The following is a 21516-nucleotide window of genomic DNA, read 5'->3' on the forward strand; positions in this document are numbered from 1 at the left end:
CGCCCCACCAAGACACTACAAGGTAGAATAAGTCACTTCTTACCGATAAAACGGCAAGGACGGACTGCTCAAACGTAGCTTTTATTATGGAGATCCGAACCGGACGTTGAGAATCCTGCTCCTTCACAAGACGGCGGGAAGGGGGGCGGACCGGGGCCTCTGACGCCACAACCAAATAACGGGACCGTGGGGCGGGCGTGTTCTCTGTGGTCCGGCGTCGGACTTTTGTCGGTTGAGCCGAGGGGCGAAAAAGACGCAGCAGCGTGTTGAGCAAAGACAACAACAACGCCTATCGGGACTGAAATGAAAGACTAATAACGACGAGCTTGCCAGACAAGGGAGAGCAAGTGGACGACGAGGCCACTCCATAGGGCGACTTAAAGTGAAGCCACATAGGAGATTATTTATCCAAAAAGGGTGAGGTACGTATCAAAGCATATCATATAGAACATAAGTAATGGTACAGAAAGAACATCAATATTTCATATTAGCACAAGACATTCATATGAGTCGGCTTTATCATCCACCGCTGAAGTTCACACACCTGACATTAAGCTAATTAAACATCGAAATCACCAAACCCTTTCCATAACGTGTAATTAATGGCACGTTTTAAATAAACACTAGTACGTGGACTTGCAAATTTTGAAGAGTCAGCTGGGTGACTTCAAAAACAGAACGAGATGAAACTAAGTGTAGCATCAAGTAATGGCTTAGTCATGACAGCTGTAGCTTAGCTCGTGCCAGCTCCGTTAGCGGGCCGATATTCACCTGGAGAATGAAGGAAGGCTTGTGCTAATGGCACATTTGCGCGGGGTGGTTACGTGTTTGCAGCGTGGACTTTTTTTTTTGGGCGGTGACGGGATGATGCTAGGACGGCGGTCACTGACGCGGCGCCGCCGTGGCACGCGCGGACTAGGCCTCAGGCATTAATAGTTGCAGTTTTTGTTTTGTTTTACTTGATTTTGTGGCTCCATATTTAATAGAGAAAAAAAAGAGTAAATTGTGTCATTTGTCCTAATTCTGTTTGTTTACTTTATTGACTTAACTACAGAGTAAGGCTTTATTTTTGCACTAATGCTTGTTTATGACAGACTTTTTACATTGAGAAAAAGGCTGTTTATTTGAGCTAAGGCATTTCGTCAAGTGGACTCACTTATTATTTGGGGCACGGCATCTAATATTGCAGCATAAGCTACCATTCCAGGGCATACAGTTCATTGAAGCAACTGCTGCTAAAATGAGTCAAACCGCGTGATACAAGATATGTTAAGTCTGACTAAACTACCGAGAGTATTATTTAAAGTAATACATTTATTTTGGAGGAGACTTGTGTGTGATAGCGACTGATATATTATTCTAAGGGCTAAAAATCCCCCGTCTGTCCGAGGTGAGGCATTTCTTGAAGTGCAAATGCTGATTTTTGAGGGCCCGATGAACTGCTTATCCCTTGTGGCAATGTTGTGTTAAAAGCGTGTGTCCTTGTGCCTCTACAGCGGACATGGCGGATGCAGAACTGGACTTCCAGACAGGCGATGCCGGTGCGTCGGCCACTTACCCCATGCAGTGCTCGGCCCTGCGCAAGAACGGCCACGTTGTGCTCAAAGGCCGCCCCTGCAAGATTATGGAGATGTCCACCTCCAAGACGGGCAAGCACGGCCACGCCAAGGTGGGCAACTGCACCCTGCGCCAGGTCTACCATTCGGCGTTCAAACGTAGCCAAATAAGGAGTTTTGCTCGTTTCCGCAGGTCCACCTGGTTGGCATCGACATCTTCTCCGGGAAGAAATACGAAGATATCTGCCCTTCCACCCATAACATGGACGTCCCCAACATCAAGAGGGTGGACTACCAAGTGAGACTTCACAAACACAGCTCGTCGCCGGACCTCAAATTTGCACAAACCTCCCTCTCTTCTCTCCTAGCTGATCGGTATCCAAGACGGGTACCTGTCCCTGCTTCAGGACAGCGGGGAGGTGCGAGAGGACTTGAAGATCCCGGAGGGCGACCTGGGCAAAGAGATAGAGAGCAAAAATGAAGCCGGGGAAGAGATCCTGGTCCGTATTTACTCAGCTGCAGAAATGATAAGCATTTATTATTTGAAGAAAAATAGTAGTCATATGATAGATGTAATCACTGCATCATTGCCTTCATTTAAGAAAAGGCTTTTATTTTTGAAGGAGGCCTTTAATTGCTTGTATCCCAAGGGGAAAAAAAAGCTTACATTTATTTGAAATGAGGCATCTATTTTAACTCATTCACTGCCATTGACGGCTATAGACGTCAAAAATTCATTTGAACTATTTCTATTAGTTTGACACTTTTTCCACTTTTGTTAATAAGAGTATGAAAAGTTGTACATTTAGAACGGATATAAAATTTGTGATTAATCGTGAGTTAATTATTTAAGTCATGTGATTAATTAAAAATTTTAATCACCTGATGCGATTTAAAAAGAAAAGAAAATATTATAAAAAAATGGGGGCATCAGGCGATTAAAATTATTAATTGTAATTAATCGCATGACTTCACTAGTTAACTCACGATTAATCACAAATTTTATATCTGTTCTAAATGTACAATTAAAAAATTCTAGGTTTTCATACACTTGTTAACAAAAGTGGGAAAAAAATGTTAAACTAATAGAAATAGTTCAAATGAATTTTTTACGTCTATAGCCGCCAATGGCAGTGAATGAATAAAAAAAAGAAAAGATTATTAAAAATTCAGGCCGTCAGGCGATTAAAGTTTTTAAAATAGTCAATGGCAGTGAATGAGTTAATAAAAGGTATGTAATTGCATTTATTAACTAACCTACAAGAGACTACATCATGTTTAATTGAAGTAGGGCTTTTATTTGAGAGGATCATAAGGTAGTGTTTTTGGGAGGGGAGAACAAGGTATAGGTTTCCCCATTTAGGGCATGGCCTTGAATAGATTGATTACAGTGGAGGCCAGTATTTCGAAAAAAAAAAGTAGTGGATGACACCACACCTGTTGTTTTGTTTCTCGTGGAGACGTCTAATTTGAGGTTAGGCGTTGACTTTTGTCTTTCAGGTGACCGTTCTCAATGCAATGGATGAAGAGGCTGCCATCGGTATCAAAGCGTTGGGGAAATAAGCGGCAGCAAGGTACATACGTATTGGCAGCGTTTTACATTTTAGTCCTGTTTTTATTCAGGGCACGGCATCACAAAAGCTCCTTTTTTTGACTGATCTTTCTCTTTTTTCTCTCTTCGTCTTGTAATGTGTTACAGGGGCTGCCGGATCCAAGGGAGGGGGGGGGGGGGGGGGGGGGTAGGAGGAAAGGTTGTTATCCTCCGTTTGTTCGTTCGTTCGTTCTTTTTCATAGCTCACCCTCTCTCTATACTTTAGAGCACGGGTTTCTAATGTTTATTATTATTGTATATTATGAGCATTTGGGGTTAAATGTCTTTTGAGCAATTTGGAATTTCCACTAAAACACTAAAGAGTTTGTGGAAGGCACAGATTCCAAGTGGCGTTAATGCTACTCTATTTTTATTTGACTGTATTTTTTACTTGTTCCCGTTTTGTTGAAGGGCTCCATTGCAAAATGAATGGAGGCTTGCTGTACATTAGGGTTTCCTCATTTTAAGTGTGGCTATATTCCGTTCTTGCTCATGTTTATTTTCCAAAGCTTATCACAGGAAGTTCAATTAAAACCGAAGTTACCAACAAATCCAGTTGTTGTAATTGAGTGTTGTTTCAACTCATTTACAAATTGACCAGGTTTTCTCTGTGCTCGATGGTCAGATTTTCTGGGTATAGTTAATGTTGTGTATTATCAATAACAATTGAGTTATTGTGGTAGTAAAAAAATAAATAATTATAAACTAAGAGGCATTTGGGGGCAAGAAAATTAAACAATCGTGTGAAAAAAAATGTGTTAATAGATTTGTTTATCCTAAAAAAAAACATTAAAATTAATTCAGAAATATTACTCTTGTTATTAAGAAACCTAGTGTGAAAATACCATCAATCTTGTGGCTATTATACGATTAGGAAATAGAAATTAAAAGAACAGAAATTGATCTTATTTTCAATATTGGGATATATATATATATTAGAGCTGTCAAACGATTAAATTGTTTAATCAGATTAATCACATCTTAGAATTCTGATTAATCACGATTTATCGCCTAAGAAAAAAGGCTTTTTATCAACATTTCCCCCCCCCCCCGCCAAATTTGAAGAGCACCGGTTATGTTAATTCTTTTGACATTTCATGTTCTGAGGACGTCTTCAACATTTTTTGATCCACTGCACACGCTCATCCTCCTCTTTTTCTAATCAGTTAATTACTTGCATAATTTAAAATGGGGAAAAATGACCCCGATAGTTCGACATGAACAAATATTCTAAATGTGATACACAAACAAACATTCATTAAATGCTTTGCTTTAATGCATAAAATTATGTTTATTGCTCAAACACAACCTGTGCTACCTTAAACGTAGCCATCCGCTGTCACACTAAAGGCTAATCAATGGTCAAAATTAATAGTGCGATTAATTTGCGTTAATTCATGATTATTGCAAAAAAAAAATTTTTTGATTAATTAATCAACACTAAAATACATTATAAGTACTATAGTGGTATAGGTATTGGTGGTTACTCAAGACTGAAAAAAATCCCTCGACAAAATGATTAACAGTGAATCAAGGAACTACAAACATGCTCAACATTTTATTTAGCAACATACAGTAAAAGCCCTAAATGGAATTCGCCATAACATAAAACTGTACATAAACTTACAATAAAGAAAACATGTGGGGGGGGGATACAACCCTCCTCCCACTGGAGAAATCACGCGTGAACATGTTAAAAAAACGAGAGCAGAAACTTCAAATGTCAGGACGAGGTGTGCAAAATCCGGGACTTGGAATGAGTCACTTGGCGTGGTGGTAAAACCTCTGTCCGCTCTGAGCGTGGGGCAGGAAGCTGTGGCGCGGTGCAGCCTGTGGCGAGCTCTGGAACGCGGCCTGGGCGACAACAGAAAGGGGATGGCTGGATGGAGCGTGTCGTGTCACCAGTAAGTCAAACGGACGACTCGTTCTGGGGGGGTCACCTTAGCCGCGGGAATCTGAACGGCCATGGACGGCGTGGGCAGCAAGCCTTGAGCTGACGGATGCATGGCGGAAGGGTGCATGGGCCTCAGGGCGCCCTGCGGGGACAAGTGCAAATGGCGGGTTATTCGGGCCGCCGTTTCTGTGTGTGTGGGGGGGGGGGGGGGGGGGGGAGCGGGCACGTACCGCGTCTGTAAAGCCCGACTGCTGATTGGCGTGTTCCAGCTGCTTCTGGAGGGGGATTCCGGCACCCGGGATGTAGCCTGACACGCAACAGTAAGTCACATCAACTACTCAGCATATCATACAACTTCATACTTTTTTCTTTTTTTTTTTGCAAAACAGAATGGATGCTTTTGTGTGTTTTGACAGTTAAATATTTATCGCAAAGCAACATGAGCGGGAACTAACCGGGCTGGGAGGTGAAGTGACTGTGGACAGGGTAGCCAGGCTGCTGGTGGGGCAGATACTGCATGGCCTGAAAGGCGGACGCTCCTGAAGGAGTAAGAAAGGAAATCCACGTTTCCAAATACTGTCACCACATTGCATTTGACACGCGAGCCGTCCCCACGGCGCTACCTCTGATCTGCGAGCCGCCGGCAAAGCTGACCGGTACGGACGGTCCGGGGGCATAGGTGGCGGGATGCTGGGCCTGCGCCACCCCGTAGGACTCGTGGACCCCCTGGGCCCCGCTGAACTGGCCGTGCTCCGCCGACCCGGAACTGAACGCAGGCGTCTGATAGTGACGCGTCTATTCAAAGAAAAGGACAAAAGATTCAAAACCCTTTACTACTCACTGTAGATGTTTAAAAAAGGAGAAAACATGACTCGGGCATTCATCCGACGCAAGTTGTCCTTCAAAATAAAAGAGTATAATAGTTTTGCCACACTTAATAAACAAGTAATAGTTTGAGTAGACAAACTACTGTATGCTCTTATTTTGAAGTCCTGACGCTGAAGGCAAACCGATTGGGGGGGGAGGGGGGCTTGTTATTGACTTGATTTGTTGTGTAATACGTTGCCATCTGTTGAAGCCTTTTACACAACACAACAGAAGGTTCTAGTGGCAGCCATTTGATAAACAAATACAAAAATGACTTTGTAGTGACTCGGGAATGGGTGAATGATTTATTCCCTCCTCCCTGATCATGCAAGTGGAGTAGCCAAGTCCTGAATGGTTGCATGTTGGCTGTATGGAAGTTTGTAAAAGACACTGGCAGCTACGTACAGGAAGAACAGCGCTCTGGAAAAGCTGCTTGCTCCGATCTCCGAGCAGCACCCCGGGTCGACTGTGGCTGACGGAACTTCCTGATGGACAAGAAATACGAGCATAAATAATCACATTTGTTTGTCGTAACGTGTTCCAAGGTATCCCGAGTGCGACTCACCCTGAATATTGAGGAGGTGCTGGCCCGCGTGCATGGGAAGGTTGGCCTGGTAGCTGGCCGACGTCAACGTGGTGATGTCGCTGAAAGGACAGGAAGTGAGCAAACGGCGCGTCCGGTGTCGGGTACGCGGAACTCACCTCTGCTCCTTGCGCCGTCTTTTCTCCTCTTCGTGAAGGACTTTCTTGAGTTGTAAGAAGAGCTGATGTTTCTCCTCTTGGAGCCCCTGAAGCTTCTCACCCATCTTCATCACCTGAACGAGGGTTCCAAAGTCATCCATTATCAAATTCATTGACAACAATTTTGGATCAAGGAATTCTAATTGAGTACTTTTTCTAATTTGGGTTTGTATAGATTTTCTTGAGCCAAACCTGTTCCTTGGTTTCCTCCAAGGACATCCTTTCCTCGATCTCCTTGGTCCTTTTCCTCTCCTCCTCCTCTTTCAACTTCTGCTCCATCATCTTATCCACTTCCTCCTCCTCTGGAAAGAAAACGGTCAGAATGTCACGTCAGCGATGTGTCTCCCGGAGAAAAGCGGGGGAAGGGGGCAGGCAGCGTGTGGATCGGGGCTGGCGGGGTCTCACCTTGTCGCTTGCGCTCTCGCTCCCTCATGATGTGCTTGTGGAGGGCTCGGGCCATCGCGTTGGAAAGCTTGGGTCTCTCCAGCAGGGCGGGCATGGTGACGGGCAGTGGAGGGGCCAGCTAAGAAGCAACCGCACAATTTCATAGAATTGTTTTTTTTTACATTGTATTACAATAAAAATGTAATCAAGAAATGTATACAGAATGCGGGATATTATCATTGTTTCCTAATTTGATAATAAAATTTAAATATAGTAGCAGCTATTTTTTAGCGCAGTTTGTAGTACTGTGATTTTAGAACAAGTAAAAAGTTGCAGATTAGCAGTCTACACTTGCAATGATTTAACAAAGCAGAACAGTTAATTTTATGTGGTTTGGTTACTTTAATCATGTATTGGTTGTTACTGCATTTTATCCTTAGTTTGGTTCTTTTATTCCAGTAAAATAACCTCGAGTAGCATGAAAGGCGCCCAAAATAACATTTATAATTTATTATTGCTGATAATAAAAGCTGTAAAACTAGCTAGATTAGCTAAGTTTAAGTAAAGGCCTGCACGTCAGACCATCCAGCTGCTAAGTTAGCCTTGCATTAGTAAGGTAAATTACGGTTGCAAATGCATATTTATAAAAACGTATTAATGCGCAATAGCGATTGAAATTATGCATTTAAAGCAAGAAAGTGCAGACAGCATTTAAGGTTGCGCCTTCCCATCTTCCCAAATGCAGCAAAAGGTAAGCAATTAGCTTGACGTAGCTAACAGCTAGCGGTGTATTTTGGCTGGCGCGGAGTCGGGAAAAAAAGAAGAAAAAAGTCCAAAACGCTTACTTTTAACGTCGTGCCTGTCCTTGAACGTTAAATTAGTTAAGTTGTTAACTATATGCCACTCCTTCTTTGGATTTTCTACAAAAGACTGCACTAATTTCGCCACTTGACAGCAGCCCAGTGACGAGCAAGACGCACTTCTGCTGTCAGATGCATCCTGGGAAATGTAGTTTTCTTCAGGCAACGATTTCTCTCGCGCTGCTGTCAGATGCATCCTGGGAAATGTAGTTTTCTTCAGGCAACGATTTCTCTCGCGATATTGGCTTAATTTATCGTAATACCTTTTTTTTTAATTAATGGTTAAATGTCCCCTATGCCTGAAACAGCCACACTTTAAAGTGCTATTTTCAATAAATGTACGATTTAAATTTGTAAGCATTCATAGCAATGGCAATCATTGACAGGTTAGGAATAAAGAGACACAAGTAACTTTTTCATAACATTTTATGCTCACAAGTGGAGAGAAAGCGCCAGTAATGCAGCTCTATAGAGTTCTTTAAAAAAAAAAATACACTCAGCTTCACAATACAGTAAATAAAGCCATCTAAAATTAACAATAACCACAATGAATCATATTCAACATAATAGTTCCGCAGCAGTCGGGAAATAAGAAATGAAGGGGTGATAGATACAACGTGAGGCTGACTAATGGAGGAGAAGAAGGGGAGAAGGGCGGTGAAAGTGCATCTGACGCCTTTTGCTTTGTGAACTCCAATGCTGAGCTAGATTAAATATTTCCAATGGATGGATGTACGCGTCACGGGAAGGCGGCGGATAAGCGACGGAGCAGGGATCACATTTCCCTTTGGCTGCTCCCGTACACACTCTCGTCACTGTAGGCGATGTAGAGGAAAAAATCCTCTTCGTGGTGCTCCTAAAGTGACAGAAATTGAAAGCAGGATGTAAATAAACCACAGTGTCGTCTCGAATCGGAAACAGAATGAGTGGTGAGCTCACCTGGTACAACAATCCCATGGTGGCCGAGGTGGGTGGAATGACGTTGTTTACAAAGAAGAAGAGCGCATCCTCAGCTCGCAAGTGGATTCGTTTTCGGATGAGGAAATAAAACTGGCCCACTGGTTTTAGAAAAAGAAAAAACATTGTAGTATTTTTAAAAACATTTATTAATTTTCCCTTTTAATATTTTTCATGTAAAATACTGTTTCATTATGTTAATATTGGGTAGAAGCATAAATGTTTAGTCACCTGTTAGGTCGGAGGGGACGAGATACTTCTTCTTGTCCAGATCACCTATTCTGGCTTTGGGAGCTTTCTCCACAATAACCTGGTGTGAAAAAAATAACAATTAAAACAAGGGGGAAATGGTTCTTGGCAAAAACAATAATATATATTTTAAATAAATACTTTTATTTATAACTGAATTAATACTTAAACAAAATTTTGCTAAAATATAAATTTGTTAAAAATATCAAAATGGCTGTCAGTTTTTTTTTAAATCATAAAATAACTACAGAAACTAATGCATAATTAATTGACCAAATACCAATTGTTAAAATGTTTAAAAAATGTTTATTTAAAAATGATCATAATAATAATCATTAGGTAAGAAGCAAAACGTGGGTTTTTTTTCAATTATGTAAATTGTTTTCTTTAAATTGTTACATAATTTTGAAACGATTGTTTATTTTTTTTAATAGTTTGCTTTTTTCTTTCACTTTTACAACAAATAAATTATGCAATGACAAGGTAAGTTACCTAAATAAATAAATTTTAATGAAGCCAATTTCATAAGTAGTGTCACTGCCCAATGCGGAAGCTTATTACTACGACGTTTAAGTGAAAGCTAGAGGCCTGTTGCTGCCCACTGAGGCAGAGTTCTCGTCAACACCCCCGCAAATCAGACTAGACAACATTTTCAGCACATTTTTCTGGAAAGCGCTCATTTAAATCCACACATTCAGCCAACAGAGATTCGTGTTCAAATAGCTCAAGGTAAACAGGCTCCTAGTTAGCCGCTAACGTTAGCCGACTACTTACGGGAACCCTGTCGGGATACTTCTTCCGAATCTTTTCGCCTTCAGACCGCCTTTTCTCAAATGGGTGCTCTTCTTTGTACTGGAACTTCATCGTTACGAGAGTTGACTGACGGCGAGTCGGTCGGTCGCTCGTTCGGGCTCGGGTTCGGGGGGAAGAAAATCGCTGACAAACGTACACAACAACAAACGATGCTACAGTGGCTAGCTATGGCGCGCGGATGGATATACAATAACAACGTGACGTAAGGGGGGCTACGTCCACGTACAAGTCACATTGACGTATGATGGTAATTCGGTCGTTATATTACAACAACATGCCCTTTGCTGAATGGCGACATAGCTCAAAGTCGAGTGTGTGTGTATGTGTGTGTAATATTTCGGGGAAAAGGTAGGTGAGGGACTACTTTATTTTGATCATATGCTGCGCCTAACCACATGGGAACAAAGTGGTGATTCGACCGCTGCCCTTGTCATATGACACTGCGGTTCAGCCGACTTCCGCTTTAAACTTGATGCGTTACGGCAAAGCGGCGCTTTCAAAATAATAAAACAAAATCGGCAGAAATCAGTATGATTTTATGCAATTGATGATTATTCTTCTACAATTCACTAGACACAATAAAGGCCCTTTAAAATCTGTTCAATGAGACTGCTAATTCAGCATTTAAAAAAAGAATCACTGCTTTGATGATAAAGTAAAATCTTACGCAACATTTCAGAAGACCCACCCTTAAAAAATCTGTGCATCTGAGTCATTAACTGCACATTTAGGGTCATTCAATGTAGTTCCCATCACCACTAAGCCATTCTGCTTATGCAGTAAATTACACTAGTGTCCCAGGAAGTAAATCTGTGGTATAATTACAGAAGGATGGTCTTTTAGTAATCTAGAAATGTGCCTGTTATTAACTGCAAATTTAGTGATATTTTAAGTAATCCCCATTATTCATTAGTCACATTTACAGATTGAGTTTATTTAATAAAAAAAAAATCAATCACAGTTAAAGTGAAAACTTACAGTGATTGACAAAATTGTGAAAATAAATGCATATTTAAAGAGTTTTTCTAAAAATTTAAAGAAAATTAGGGCTGATAGTCATTGATGGTCAGCATTCCTTGGTTATGTAGAAGTTGGTAGACTTCTGCGAATCAGCGGGAAAGCATTCTTCCTGATTACCAGCATCGTTGCCATCAATCATTCTCAGTGACAAGTAAAAAGCAAAGACACAATAACAAAGCATATGAAAAAAGTCAACCATTTGTATAAACACACATTACAGGCTGCCGCCGATGTACGTGACATTGCATCAGTAAGATCAAACTAACCTGTGTCACGACTGACTAAAACCAGTTCACATTCCCTATTAGTGGGTGAACAAGCCTACGCCTGCTTTACAAACATTGTAAAGGCTATTTGTTTTCCAATTTAAAATAAATCAAAGTAGTTCACACTTAAATATGATGGTGTGGTTATTGTTTTCTTTATTATGACATCATGACTTGCAAAAGTAACCTTGGTCCAGCTGGAAGGAAGGAAGGAAGGAACGCACGCACGCACGCGCGGCAGCACAGAGGAGATCCTTGGAAAAAAGTTTGCCGGTTGTTTAAAAGAAGTCCAGGTCATCCGGAGCGTCCAGGTCTCTGTACTCAATGATAGAGCGCGGGTCTCCTCGCACACCCCTACACACACACACACATAGGAAATTACACAAAGTGTACACTCACATGGGTTCCCACTGCTCGTCATGTTTCCTTTACCTGTTGTTTGGATGTTTCCCCGGGAATCCTAAGTTGCCCCTAAAGTTGTCATAGTGACCGCGTCCGGCGCCAAACTGGTTGGCGGGGTAAGGAGGAGCGGCGGGGAAGCCGGGCAGCAAAGGTCTGATGCCGGGCGGGTATCCCAGAAGGCTTTGCTGCTGAGGTGACTGAGCGGGGAAGCTGGCGGGGGGAGCTAGAAGCGGGAACGCAAAAGCGGGGTCAAGCAATTTTCTTTCAAGGCTCCTCTCTTCGAGCTTACCTTGAGTTGGCGGCGGCGGGGGTTTGTTCTCAGGCAGCGCCGGTCTCTTGGCGTCTATCAGGTAGTTGTTAAAGTAGTCCACTTCCTGTCTGACGGCGTCCACCTTGTCGCCGTGTTTGTTGAGGATGTGTTTACGCACAAACTCGGGAGCCTTAAACTTCTTGCCGCTCAGAGGACATAACCACTTGTCTTTGCTGAGCTCCTGAGTGTTGGCCGCCAGGAACTTCTCCACCTGCGTGCACCAAAATAAACGCCGTCGATACTCGTACAAACACACACACACGAGAGCATGCAATAGTGGCAGAATGGCAGCTCAAAGTCTCACCTCCTGTTCCGGGTCTTTCTTTCCCAGGCGCGCAGCATCGTCTGCACTCACCACTTCGGGCGGGCTCAGCAGAGGAGCCAGACGCTCCTCGCACATCTTTAGGTGTTCACTCACTGGCCGAACACAACGAAGTACGTCACAGCAGGTTCGACTACACAGCTATGTGTATGCAGACGCATCGAATATTTTCTCAGTACTTGCAACTTGACGGGTGGACTAGAACGGTCCCTCTAGACTAAAACCTTTCCTCTGGAATACAACCTTCTAGGGGTGTAACAAAAAAAGGATTTGAACCGGAGGGGGCGGGGAATCGCCATATGCAATTTGCATACAGAAATCCCGCAATCCTCGATGCGACCAGTGACTCACGTGATTGGTTACAGTTCATTCACAACATCGCTCCAAGTCAATGACGCATTGCTTGTATCTGCCGGCGCGGCATGCTACTGCTAGCGAGTATTAGCAAACAAGCCGTTCTGTCGCGACCTGAAGAGAGATGAAAACTGGAATACTGTGTCGGTTTCTGCTCCAAAACGTAACTATATCCAGGACGCGAACCCAAGTCAGATCTTAATGGCTTGGCAGCGTCGCTTGGCTTTGATCACGACGAGGAATACACAAACTCAGCACTGATTTGCGTAATATAAAATTTGCATATTAATGGGATTACAGTTGCAACTGCAGTTGTAATGCAGTAATCATGACAAAATGTTATTATTATATGTATTATGATAAAATTGCATGAGGAAAATATAGGGGTAACTGCCTGTATACAGACACAAAAATCAATAAATAAAAATGTCACTGTACCATCATCATAATACAATAACATAGTGGAGCTGAGTGTTCTTAAAAATGAGGGAGAGGATTTATTCCTAAAAAGTATTTATTATTGCAGACCACTGCAACAAACATTAACACGGTGCTTGAATGTAGATAAATAAAAGTGTTATGTGTGATGATTACATTTGAATGTATTGAAAAATATTGTATAAAAATCATACTCAAATAAATGTTCAAAAAAACAACATTGCCTAAACATTAAAGAACCTTAAAATAAGGCTGGTATTGGCACCGATACCTGGTACTCGCCCATCTATACTTACAAGGTTATTAGGCAGATGCATGTTAAAATAGCATTTTAAAAGACTGATACTCATTTGGTCTGCAACACGTCGGAGCATTACAGGTGCAAAAATGTGGATCGTTGTTTTCCAAAATAAAAGCAGATGTTTTAGATCATTTTAAATTAAACAAGATATTCAAACGATTAATAGAGTATCAAAACAAATTATAAATGAATTTGGCAGCTGACTAGTTGTCAAGTAATCAAATAATTGTTGAACCGAATCGTTCCATTTTAAAATCGAACCGTCCTTGTATCGGATCGCACCCCATGTATTGAGACGCGCATCGAATCGTCTTGATTGGAGAGATTTACACCCCCTACAACCTTCTTTTGCGACTAAACTCTTGAGATGAGTAAATTCTCTCGAAACTAGTGCGCGTGTGAGGTGTATACCTTCAGTCGCAGTGATCTTGGCCACGGGCAAGGGTCCTCGCACATGGATGAGCCCGCAGCGATGAGGCATGTGGTCCTCGGCGGGATACTGGCAGAAGTTGTAGTAGTCCAGCGAGTGGACCACACGCAAGTAGAGCAGCAGAGTGTCTAGCACCTGCGCACACACACAAACATACTTGCGACACCGCGCACAAAAAAAATAAAAAAAATAAAAAGCTGGTCTCACCTTTAGCAAGGTCTTATCCATCTCCGCCGCAACTTCAGAGGATGTGACGTCTTTGGCGTCGCCCGCCTCGCCACCTGTCAGCTCCTCCTCTTCGGCGCTCACCTCCTCAATGAGGTAATCGGTGATGTTCTTCAGGACGGGGTTGGTGTCCGTCTGTGGTGGTGCATTCACAACGTGGGTTTAGAGCAGGGGTTAAAGTTCAGGGGTTGAATTTCCGCCATTTTGAAAATGAGACGAGGGTGCACCCCATAAACAAGTTCCCATGGGGACTGCACGTTTGTTGTTTATGATCCCATCACTAAACTGACATTGCTTTCACGCATTGAATTGATTAATTTGGAAATACCACCTTAAATATTCTTGAAAAATTATTGTATTTTAATATCTGGGTGAGGTCTTAAATTTCATGCTGTGTGTACCGCGAGTCCTCCACACACTACGCGGCCAATTTGAATGTAGGAGGGGAAAGAGGACGTTTTAATCGCTATTCATTGTTTGGAACTTACTCGCTGAAGAAAAGGAAAACGTTTGAACTGTCAGCGCGTGCTGCGATGTGCTGCGACGTCCTGCAACGGAGGAGCGAGTTGCTAACCCGCTACATGCTAACGTGAGTCAGAGTTCCACCTTCCTTATATATCACGCACCGATGTACTATTTGAAGACCATATTAACAATAAAAATGTAAAAACTAGCGACTGGGATAAAAGTTCGTTTAGCGGTTGATACGCATCCTCATCATCGTCGTAGCGTAATTAGGTTAGAATTACGGCGCGCGCGCGCATGCGTGTGTGTGCACGCGCGCTTGCGTCTTTGTGAGAGAAGGCAAGTTTATTTGGGTGTAAATCTGTAAATGTTACCTTCATCTATCCATCCATCTATCCATGCATTTAAATGGGTGTCAATCACACATGGATTTTCGTTATTTGTGGTCCGGCCCGGTCTCTACGCCTGCAAATAGTTGCGGTCCACTGTTACTGTCCAAGTTACATTATTTTAATAGTATGGTGATTGGACTACATTAATAACTACATTGTTTTAACAGGTAATTAGAAACTGTATCAGAAGAATATCATTTAAAAGCAAGCCTCCCAACCCTGCATATAAAGCATAACAAGACCATGTATAGATAGATATTTTATTATACATTGCTACTGTCTTTTAAGTCTGCTTGATTTTTATCACTCAAAATGCATCAAATTGATGTTTTTAATTATGATTTTTTTTTTTTAATTGCATTCCCAATTACCCTCCTAGAGCGGTCGTATACATTTTTCATCCCTGATTAATGTCTAAATATTATTATTTTAAAATAATCAGTGTGCGCCCTACTGCCTTGCAAAATTTGTGTTAATTCACCGCAGTCAATTTAAACACACAAAAAAAATTCTGTCAAATTATTATTTTTTGCTTTGACCCTTGGTTTAGAACCAAACAGGAGCAACAGGAAGTCGCACCTGTTCCTGCCACAACTCCGCCCTTTGGTCCAGCGTGTGCACCAGCCTGGCGGCCAGGCGGACGTCGTTCCTGGCCACGGGTTTGTGCTGGGTCAGCCCGTTGACGCTGCGGACGCGCCGGCACAAGTCGCGGTTGACCACCGGGGACAGTTCGCAGTCTCGGAGCTGGCAGGGGGGGAAGGGGGGCGCAGAAGATGGGACGAGATGAGACCAGATGGGAGGAGACGGAGTCAAGAGCGCGGGACCACAGTTACCCGAATATTCTGCAGGCTCCAGCAGGTCTCCTTGATGTTGACGCCGCGGTCGAATGTCAGCCAGCACCGTCGGAAGAACCTGACGCACATTTATACTGTGATGCGGTGTCGCTGGTTCGCCACTGCCACATTTTACAATCACATGCTTTCTACTCACCCCCTCTCTGGCTGAGGGTCTGATAGCGCCACCCGCAGGAAGCCCGAGTACCTGCGACACAGCTGCAAACCCCAAAGTGGTCAGTCTACGTTCAAGGGCAAAAGATGCCCGTGGGCGGGACCAAATGCGGCACTCACTGCAGCGATCTCTTCTTTGGAGGCGTCGGGTGGGACGCTCCTGATGAAGAGCGAGTTGGTGAGGTGCAGCGGCCGAGGGACGGCCGGCGACGCGGGTTCTTTCTCGCCGTCAGAATGCGAGGAATCAGAAGCTGAGCCTTCGCCGCTGTCAGCCGACATGCTGCGCTTCCTCTTTCGGCCTTTCTTGGCCTCCTCTTCTTCCTTCTGCTCTTTGTCCTCATCCTCTTCTTCCTCCTCCTCCTCCTCCTCCTCATCCTCGTCTTCCCCATTCTGCTTGCCATCCTCATCCTTCTGAGGAGTAAAGTCATCAGCGCCATTTATTGGTACAGCAAACATATAATAATAACAATGCTTTGGATTTATATAGTGCTTTTTTTAGACACTCAAAGACACAGGCTGACGGAAGCTTGGCTGCCAGTGTGCGCCTACGGCCCCTCCGACCACCACCAAACATTCGCACCTTCCATACACCAGTGTGAGTAGCACGGGAGGCAATGTGTGTGAAGTGCCTTGCCCGAGGACACAACGACACATGACTTGGGGAAAGCGGGGATCGAACAGCCCACCTTCTGGTTACTGAACGATCGTCTCCACACCCTGAGTCACAGCCGCCACGTAAAAAAAAAAAAGAAAAGAAAAAAGTATCTCACCTCACTTTGAGTCCCCCCCACCTCGCCGTCAGCCGGCTCCTTGCTGGGACTCGGCACCGAATCGCCACCGCCACCGCTCACGTGCTCCCCGCCCGGCTCTAGCACCTTCAGGTCCAAGTCTGTGCCACCCTCCATCTTGATGACGGCTGCGGACGAGAACGCGAGGTATGAGCACTCACCTGCGTGCAACTTCCTGGATCACAGCTGGCCTCCATCAAGGTTATTTTAATGAACAACTAACGAAACAGCTAAAGCTAAAATTGAGAAAGCATTTTTGTTGACGAAATAAAATAAAAACACAAATCCTATAAAAAAACACAACACATTTTACATTTACAAAACTAACAAATTATATCATTATAACGTTCTTTGTTTTCGTCTTTGGGTTTGATTTGAAATGTACAAACAAAACTAAACTAAAACTAATAAAAAACTAACAACCCATTTAAGTAAAACTAACTCAATTAAAAAATACTCAAATAATAAAATTAACTATAATGAAAATTCCCAAACTATTTTAACCCTGACCTGCATCCAGCACTTTGATGATGGCAGTGGTGTGCTCCATGTCCAGCGAAATATCCTCCAGCCATTTGTTATCCCACAGAAAGAGAAACACGCCCAGACGGCGTTTGAGGGCGGCCAGGGACTCCGCCTTCCGGGCCGTGATGTCATCCGGGTGATACTTTGAGCGGAACCACTCCTGATCTTTGTGCTGAACGAAGAAGTCCTGCAGCTGCTGCCGCCGGAAGTCTACTTTGTACTGATTGTATCGCTTGACTGCCTCCGTCTCGTCCACGCTGTCCTCCGTGTTGAGTAGGAAGTCCTGTGCAACACACCCTAGAGCTTAGGCCAAATATTTGTTTCAATCCTTTTCTTTTTTTATGCCCTCACGGAAGCTTTGCCTACCTTGAAACTCCTCATGGTTGGGGGTCCAGGGGGCGGCAGGTCAGGATCCACCATGGCCAATCTGAGGAAAGGTAAAGGTGTATCTGTCATCCCGCCGAGCGTGCGAGCGCGCCCGTGTACGCACCTGCTCTGAAGCGGGTGAGCTCCGTGATGCATGGGAAGTTGGGGAATGTCAGGGGGCCAGCCCTGAGGCCCCACTCTTGGGAACAGAGCTGCGCCGCCTCCAAAGGGCTGCTCGAAGCGGTACGGGTCACCCCGGTGGTCATCCCTAACAAAACCGCGACACTCTGAGCTGCGATGCGTCGAGATCTCGGCGAGGTATACACAGGCGCCCACTCACCAGTCTCTCCTCATGCGCTTATGCTGAGGGCTCATATGTCTTGGCGGCGAAAATCTCTCCCTGCGACCGCGATCATAGTCCCGTCTTCTCTCTCTGCCTCGTTCCCAGTCCCTGAGTATGCACACTCATTACATGAGCCATCCAGACATTTTACATCCATGCTAGCCACTACTCCACTGTGCTGCCATCACAACGTGACCTCTTAATAAATAAATAAAATATATTAAAAAAAATTCTTAGTTCCACCTGTCAGGCCAATCGTCACGTCGCCTCTCTTCTCGCTCTCGGGATCGCTCCATGTCACTCCGTTCTCTTCGGAACTTGTCCCGGCGCCTCCTGTCGAATTCATCGTCGCTGTCCCCCATTGGTCTGCACACAGATACACATATACACTCTTTGGTCTCTTGGGACTCAATAGCCTCCACTCCGCTGCACTGTTAAAAATATGAGAGAGAAAAAGTCCCAGGGCTTTGTATTTTTCAGTCAGCAGCTAGCTACTTCCCGATTCATGGTAGATGTTCCACTAGTTAACGAAAGTAAAGATAACGCCTGTTGCCAATCATGCAATAGAAAGATAGCTTTGTGTTCAACTAAACAGCCTCAGTGCTCACACTGAAACAAAAATACGTTTACACAGTACTGTAAATACACTTAATGAAGTATGCATGCATTTAAAATACAGTAGTTCGAGTTGTACCGGCTAGTCGAGACAAATGCATACAGACATACTAGCCGCCAGATTAGCAAATAGCAATCACTTGTTCATCGGCGTGGGCGCTTAGTGCTCATTATTTCCAAGCTAAAATATACAAAATAATTTTTGAAATGGGCTGTTTCGTGTAACAAAGTACATTGCAGGAATACTAACTTTCTATTAGTGGCTAACAGCTAGGGCTCGCGCGACGTTAGCCTTCCTATAGCTTAAGCGTGGCTAGTTAGCCTTATTCTCGCTTACTCCGCTTGTTACTAGGACTTTAGAGCATATCTAACAAAACTATGTTGACGAGTTTGTACCGTACATATATTTTTATTTTGTTGCCGTTGCACAATTTACCTGAAAACGTTGCGAACAAAAACAAGGAGAGCAGCTCACACACGACGGTCCCGCCGCCACACCGACCAATCACAACAGCTTACCGGGCCCAAGTTGCCCTCTAGTGTCCTGGAGGTACAAAGAAACCATCTTGAGATGTACTTTTTGTATTCAACACATTGATAAGGCGCAACTTTTTACTTTTGTGGCTTTTTATGCGTTTTTGGTCCATTTTCTTGTTGAGAGAAAGCTTATTTAACGCGTGTACGCACCAGTCCACCCAGTGGCGGTAGAGCACACTTACGACGAGCTGCTTTCTTTAACGGTAGGAGAGGAAGAACAAACCACGGAGAAGAAGAAAACAACATGACGTCGCTGGTTGCTAAGTTACAGAAGCGTTTGCTGTTGTGGTTTTGTGGCGTATTTGAACGAGTTTAGACTGGGAATGATACTTTACTACATCTTTTTTTTTTTCTAATACACTGTTCTCTACATTTATTTGACAGGAGACACCGCTAAAGGACAGCAGTGACTGGAAAACAATCTCACTTTGACCACAAGAAGCCCATTTTTCTCTGATGCTAGGTGGCAAACGTTAGCATGTAAGCTATGCTATGCGGGACACGTTAAATAGAAATAAGAACAGAAATTCAAATATATGTTATAAATCTAAGTTACTACGGAATCCATGCTATGCTAGCACATGTTAAAATGGAATTCCAATTTAGCACGTCATATATAATATGGTTATTATATGTGAATCGTGTGTTCAGCCTAAAACATTAGTCGTACTATGGCAAAACAGTGTGTTACCATGTAAGATGTGATGAAAAACGTTATTGTACCTTATTTAATCATATGTTTGTGTAGTTCATGGAGCGAGCCGACCGTCGACTTGTGAAGAACCAACCTTACGACGAGAGCGTGGAACTGAGTGACTCAGCAGAGGAGGCGAGCATCCGTGGCCAGGTAACAAGGGTCTGCCCGCCCACCCGCCCGCATTTTCAGTACCTGGGTGGCGGTCATCATTTGTGCTATTCCAGGCGGAGCGTGGGAGGAACAGGAGGGGGCGCGGCCTGATGTCCGGCAACAGCAGCAGTGACGAGATGGACGAAGATCGCGAGCCTCTGAGAACCAAAGGGCAGATCAGCAGGCAGCCCGGGGTCAGTCCCAACGAGGAAGACGAGGAGGAAGAGTCCGAAGAATCAGATGATGATGATGATGATGATGATGATGATGAAGACGAGGAGACTGGCGAGGCTCCCGAGGGCGCGTACAACGCGGCTGACTATGCCAACTTGCCTGTCAGCTCTGAGATCAAGGAGTTATTCCAGTACATCACACAGTGAGTTTGGAGCACTGTCTGTGTGGCAGGGATGCCACCGCCTGATGCTGACCTACTAACTGATATTTACTCACTTACACTGATGCTAACAGGTGGACTAATGAAATATTTTGTGTGTGTGATGTCCGCAAGGTACTCTGCTAAGTCCATCGTGCTGGAACACAGCCTGAGACCCTTCATCCCGGACTTCATTCCGGCCGTGGGTGACATTGATGCCTTCCTTAAGGTAGGTTCCTAATTGTTGCTGTGTTTGAACCCAAGTCGATGATCACCAGTCTGTTCCATCTGCGGCGCACAGGTGCCGAGGCCGGACGGCAAACCGGACGGGCTGGGCCTTCTGGTTCTGGACGAGCCCAGCGTCAAGCAGTCGGACCCCACAGTCTTGTCGTTGTGGTTGTCTGAGGAGACCAAGCAGCATGCCACTAGCGAGGTACGAAACCCCAGTCAGCCTACTTCACCTACCAAAATACGAGTTTAGCTGCTTAGTCAGCATCTCTAGTGAGTATGATGTGTTGTTGTTTTTTTATGAGATAAATATTGATTTCACATGTGTCTCCTAGCTGAAAGTGACCAGTGTGTCCAGTCCTCAGTCCAACCCACGTGCCGTGGACAGCTGGGTGGAGAGCATCGGTGCCCTGCACCGCTCCAAGGCGGCGGCCAGCGTACAGTATGCACGCGCCATGCCTGACATCGATGCCCTCATGCAGGAGTGGCCGCCGGAGGTGGAGGAAACCCTGGGGCGTGTGAGCCTGCCCCCTGCCCGCCTCTCCTGCAGCCTGCCACAGTACTGCGATATCGTGTGCGCCCTGCTGGACGTCCCCGTGTACTGCAGCCGCATCCAAGCGCTGCACCTGCTCTTCAGCCTCTTCCTGGAGTTCAGAGACTCGCAGCACTTTGCGCGCACTTGACGCGCCTTCTACATGCATAATGATATTTGTAATGCCGCCTTTTTGAAAACCACGTTCAAGTGTGCTTCCCTTACCAACTCGGGCTAAACTTGCAGTTGCCCTGAAATATACAGTCTCTGTCAGTCAGAGGTCACAAACATGGACCCAGCAGTCCCCAGAGGACCCCTAAGGACCACATGAGTAGCCTGGAGGCATGTTCTGAAAATAGCTCACCAGTGATGGGGTATTGTGATTTCCAATACATTTGATTGTTTGAAAATAAAAACACTTGCTGATATTTATAGAATGTTGCATATTGATTCTTATATTTCCTACTTTGTTAAATCATAGGTGATGTTACTGTAAAAATAAATCAATAAATAACACC

The 21516-nt window shown here is 44.2% G+C and overlaps 5 protein-coding genes across 8 annotated transcripts; 2 read left to right on the forward strand and 3 right to left on the reverse strand.

Annotated features, from left to right (window-relative positions):
- Positions 1-120: 120 nt before the first annotated feature.
- Positions 121-3698, forward strand: LOC147159924 (eukaryotic translation initiation factor 5A-1). The gene is made up of 6 exons (XM_086059354.1): positions 121-422; positions 1497-1669; positions 1750-1854; positions 1925-2056; positions 3057-3130; positions 3256-3698. Exons 2-5 carry the CDS (start codon positions 1502-1504, stop codon positions 3117-3119), a joined length of 468 nt encoding a protein of 155 aa, XP_085915480.1. The 5' UTR covers positions 121-422; positions 1497-1501; the 3' UTR covers positions 3120-3130; positions 3256-3698.
- A 988-nt stretch (positions 3699-4686) lies between these two features.
- gps2 (G protein pathway suppressor 2) lies at positions 4687-8026 on the reverse strand. The gene is made up of 11 exons (XM_086059565.1): positions 7879-8026; positions 7055-7172; positions 6842-6951; positions 6611-6723; positions 6474-6553; positions 6314-6393; positions 5665-5836; positions 5497-5580; positions 5272-5348; positions 5088-5183; positions 4687-5001 (listed from the first exon to the last, which is right to left on the reverse strand). The coding sequence occupies exons 2-11, from the start codon at positions 7146-7148 to the stop codon at positions 4909-4911; spliced, it is 999 nt and encodes a 332-aa protein (XP_085915691.1). The 5' UTR covers positions 7149-7172; positions 7879-8026; the 3' UTR covers positions 4687-4908.
- A 275-nt stretch (positions 8027-8301) lies between these two features.
- Positions 8302-10103, reverse strand: gabarapb (GABA(A) receptor-associated protein b). The gene is made up of 4 exons (XM_086060074.1): positions 9874-10103; positions 9082-9160; positions 8833-8951; positions 8302-8749 (listed from the first exon to the last, which is right to left on the reverse strand). Exons 1-4 carry the CDS (start codon positions 9961-9963, stop codon positions 8669-8671), a joined length of 369 nt encoding a protein of 122 aa, XP_085916200.1. The 5' UTR covers positions 9964-10103; the 3' UTR covers positions 8302-8668.
- Positions 10104-11329: 1226 nt separating this feature from the next.
- On the reverse strand, positions 11330-19205 carry LOC147159927 (serrate RNA effector molecule homolog). 4 transcript variants are annotated; one of them, XM_086059603.1, is made up of 18 exons: positions 19098-19201; positions 18918-19025; positions 18110-18232; positions 17864-17974; positions 17648-17791; positions 17524-17584; positions 17143-17440; positions 16615-16760; positions 15965-16255; positions 15828-15889; positions 15671-15749; positions 15417-15581; positions 13963-14115; positions 13737-13890; positions 12215-12327; positions 11890-12121; positions 11631-11823; positions 11330-11552 (listed from the first exon to the last, which is right to left on the reverse strand). In XM_086059603.1, exons 3-18 carry the CDS (start codon positions 18226-18228, stop codon positions 11477-11479), a joined length of 2397 nt encoding a protein of 798 aa, XP_085915729.1. In that variant the 5' UTR covers positions 18229-18232; positions 18918-19025; positions 19098-19201; the 3' UTR covers positions 11330-11476. The 4 variants fall into 4 exon arrangements, with proteins under 4 accessions (XP_085915729.1, XP_085915728.1, XP_085915726.1 ...); XM_086059602.1 differs by having other exon boundaries at positions 11631-12121; positions 15965-16252; positions 19098-19205; XM_086059600.1 differs by having other exon boundaries at positions 11631-12121; positions 19098-19204.
- A 32-nt stretch (positions 19206-19237) lies between these two features.
- On the forward strand, positions 19238-21514 carry ift46 (intraflagellar transport 46 homolog (Chlamydomonas)). Its single transcript, XM_086059604.1, has 6 exons — positions 19238-19498; positions 19767-19865; positions 19940-20241; positions 20374-20467; positions 20540-20671; positions 20802-21514. Exons 2-6 carry the CDS (start codon positions 19770-19772, stop codon positions 21147-21149), a joined length of 972 nt encoding a protein of 323 aa, XP_085915730.1. The 5' UTR covers positions 19238-19498; positions 19767-19769; the 3' UTR covers positions 21150-21514.
- The last annotated feature ends 2 nt before the right edge of the window (positions 21515-21516 follow it).

This window comes from Leptonotus elevatus, chromosome 17 (assembly GCF_054856555.1).
Source record: "Leptonotus elevatus isolate MCC_2025b chromosome 17, RoL_Lele_1.0, whole genome shotgun sequence".
NCBI classification, from domain to species: Eukaryota; Metazoa; Chordata; class Actinopteri; order Syngnathiformes; family Syngnathidae; genus Leptonotus; species Leptonotus elevatus.

Excerpts from the sequence above, each read along its gene's own strand:
- gabarapb (XM_086060074.1), bottom strand. The coding sequence starts at position 9,963 with ATGAAGTTCCAGTACAAAGAAGAGCACCCATTTGAGAAAAGGCGGTCT. Across the intron at positions 9,161-9,873 it reads AGTATCCCGACAGGGTTCCC|GTTATTGTGGAGAAAGCTCC; the intron begins GTAAGTAGTCGG and ends TTTTCACACCAG. Across the intron at positions 8,750-8,832 it reads CCATGGGATTGTTGTACCAG|GAGCACCACGAAGAGGATTT; the intron begins GTGAGCTCACCA and ends CTGTCACTTTAG.
- LOC147159924 (XM_086059354.1), top strand. The coding sequence starts at position 1,502 with ATGGCGGATGCAGAACTGGACTTCCAGACAGGCGATGCCGGTGCGTCG. Across the intron at positions 1,670-1,749 it reads GCAAGCACGGCCACGCCAAG|GTCCACCTGGTTGGCATCGA; the intron begins GTGGGCAACTGC and ends TCGTTTCCGCAG. Across the intron at positions 1,855-1,924 it reads TCAAGAGGGTGGACTACCAA|CTGATCGGTATCCAAGACGG; the intron begins GTGAGACTTCAC and ends CTTCTCTCCTAG.
- gps2 (XM_086059565.1), bottom strand. The coding sequence starts at position 7,148 with ATGCCCGCCCTGCTGGAGAGACCCAAGCTTTCCAACGCGATGGCCCGA. Across the intron at positions 6,724-6,841 it reads TGGAGGAAACCAAGGAACAG|GTGATGAAGATGGGTGAGAA; the intron begins GTTTGGCTCAAG and ends ACCCTCGTTCAG. Across the intron at positions 5,002-5,087 it reads TTCAGATTCCCGCGGCTAAG|GCCGCGTTCCAGAGCTCGCC; the intron begins GTGACCCCCCCA and ends GTTGTCGCCCAG.
- ift46 (XM_086059604.1), top strand. The coding sequence starts at position 19,770 with ATGGAGCGAGCCGACCGTCGACTTGTGAAGAACCAACCTTACGACGAG. Across the intron at positions 19,866-19,939 it reads AGGCGAGCATCCGTGGCCAG|GCGGAGCGTGGGAGGAACAG; the intron begins GTAACAAGGGTC and ends GTGCTATTCCAG. Across the intron at positions 20,672-20,801 it reads AGCAGCATGCCACTAGCGAG|CTGAAAGTGACCAGTGTGTC; the intron begins GTACGAAACCCC and ends TGTGTCTCCTAG.
- LOC147159927 (XM_086059600.1), bottom strand. The coding sequence starts at position 18,228 with ATGGGGGACAGCGACGATGAATTCGACAGGAGGCGCCGGGACAAGTTC. Across the intron at positions 16,256-16,614 it reads TGGGGGGGACTCAAAGTGAG|AAGGATGAGGATGGCAAGCA; the intron begins GTGAGATACTTT and ends TTTACTCCTCAG. Across the intron at positions 12,122-12,214 it reads AGAAAGACCCGGAACAGGAG|GTGGAGAAGTTCCTGGCGGC; the intron begins GTGAGACTTTGA and ends TGGTGCACGCAG.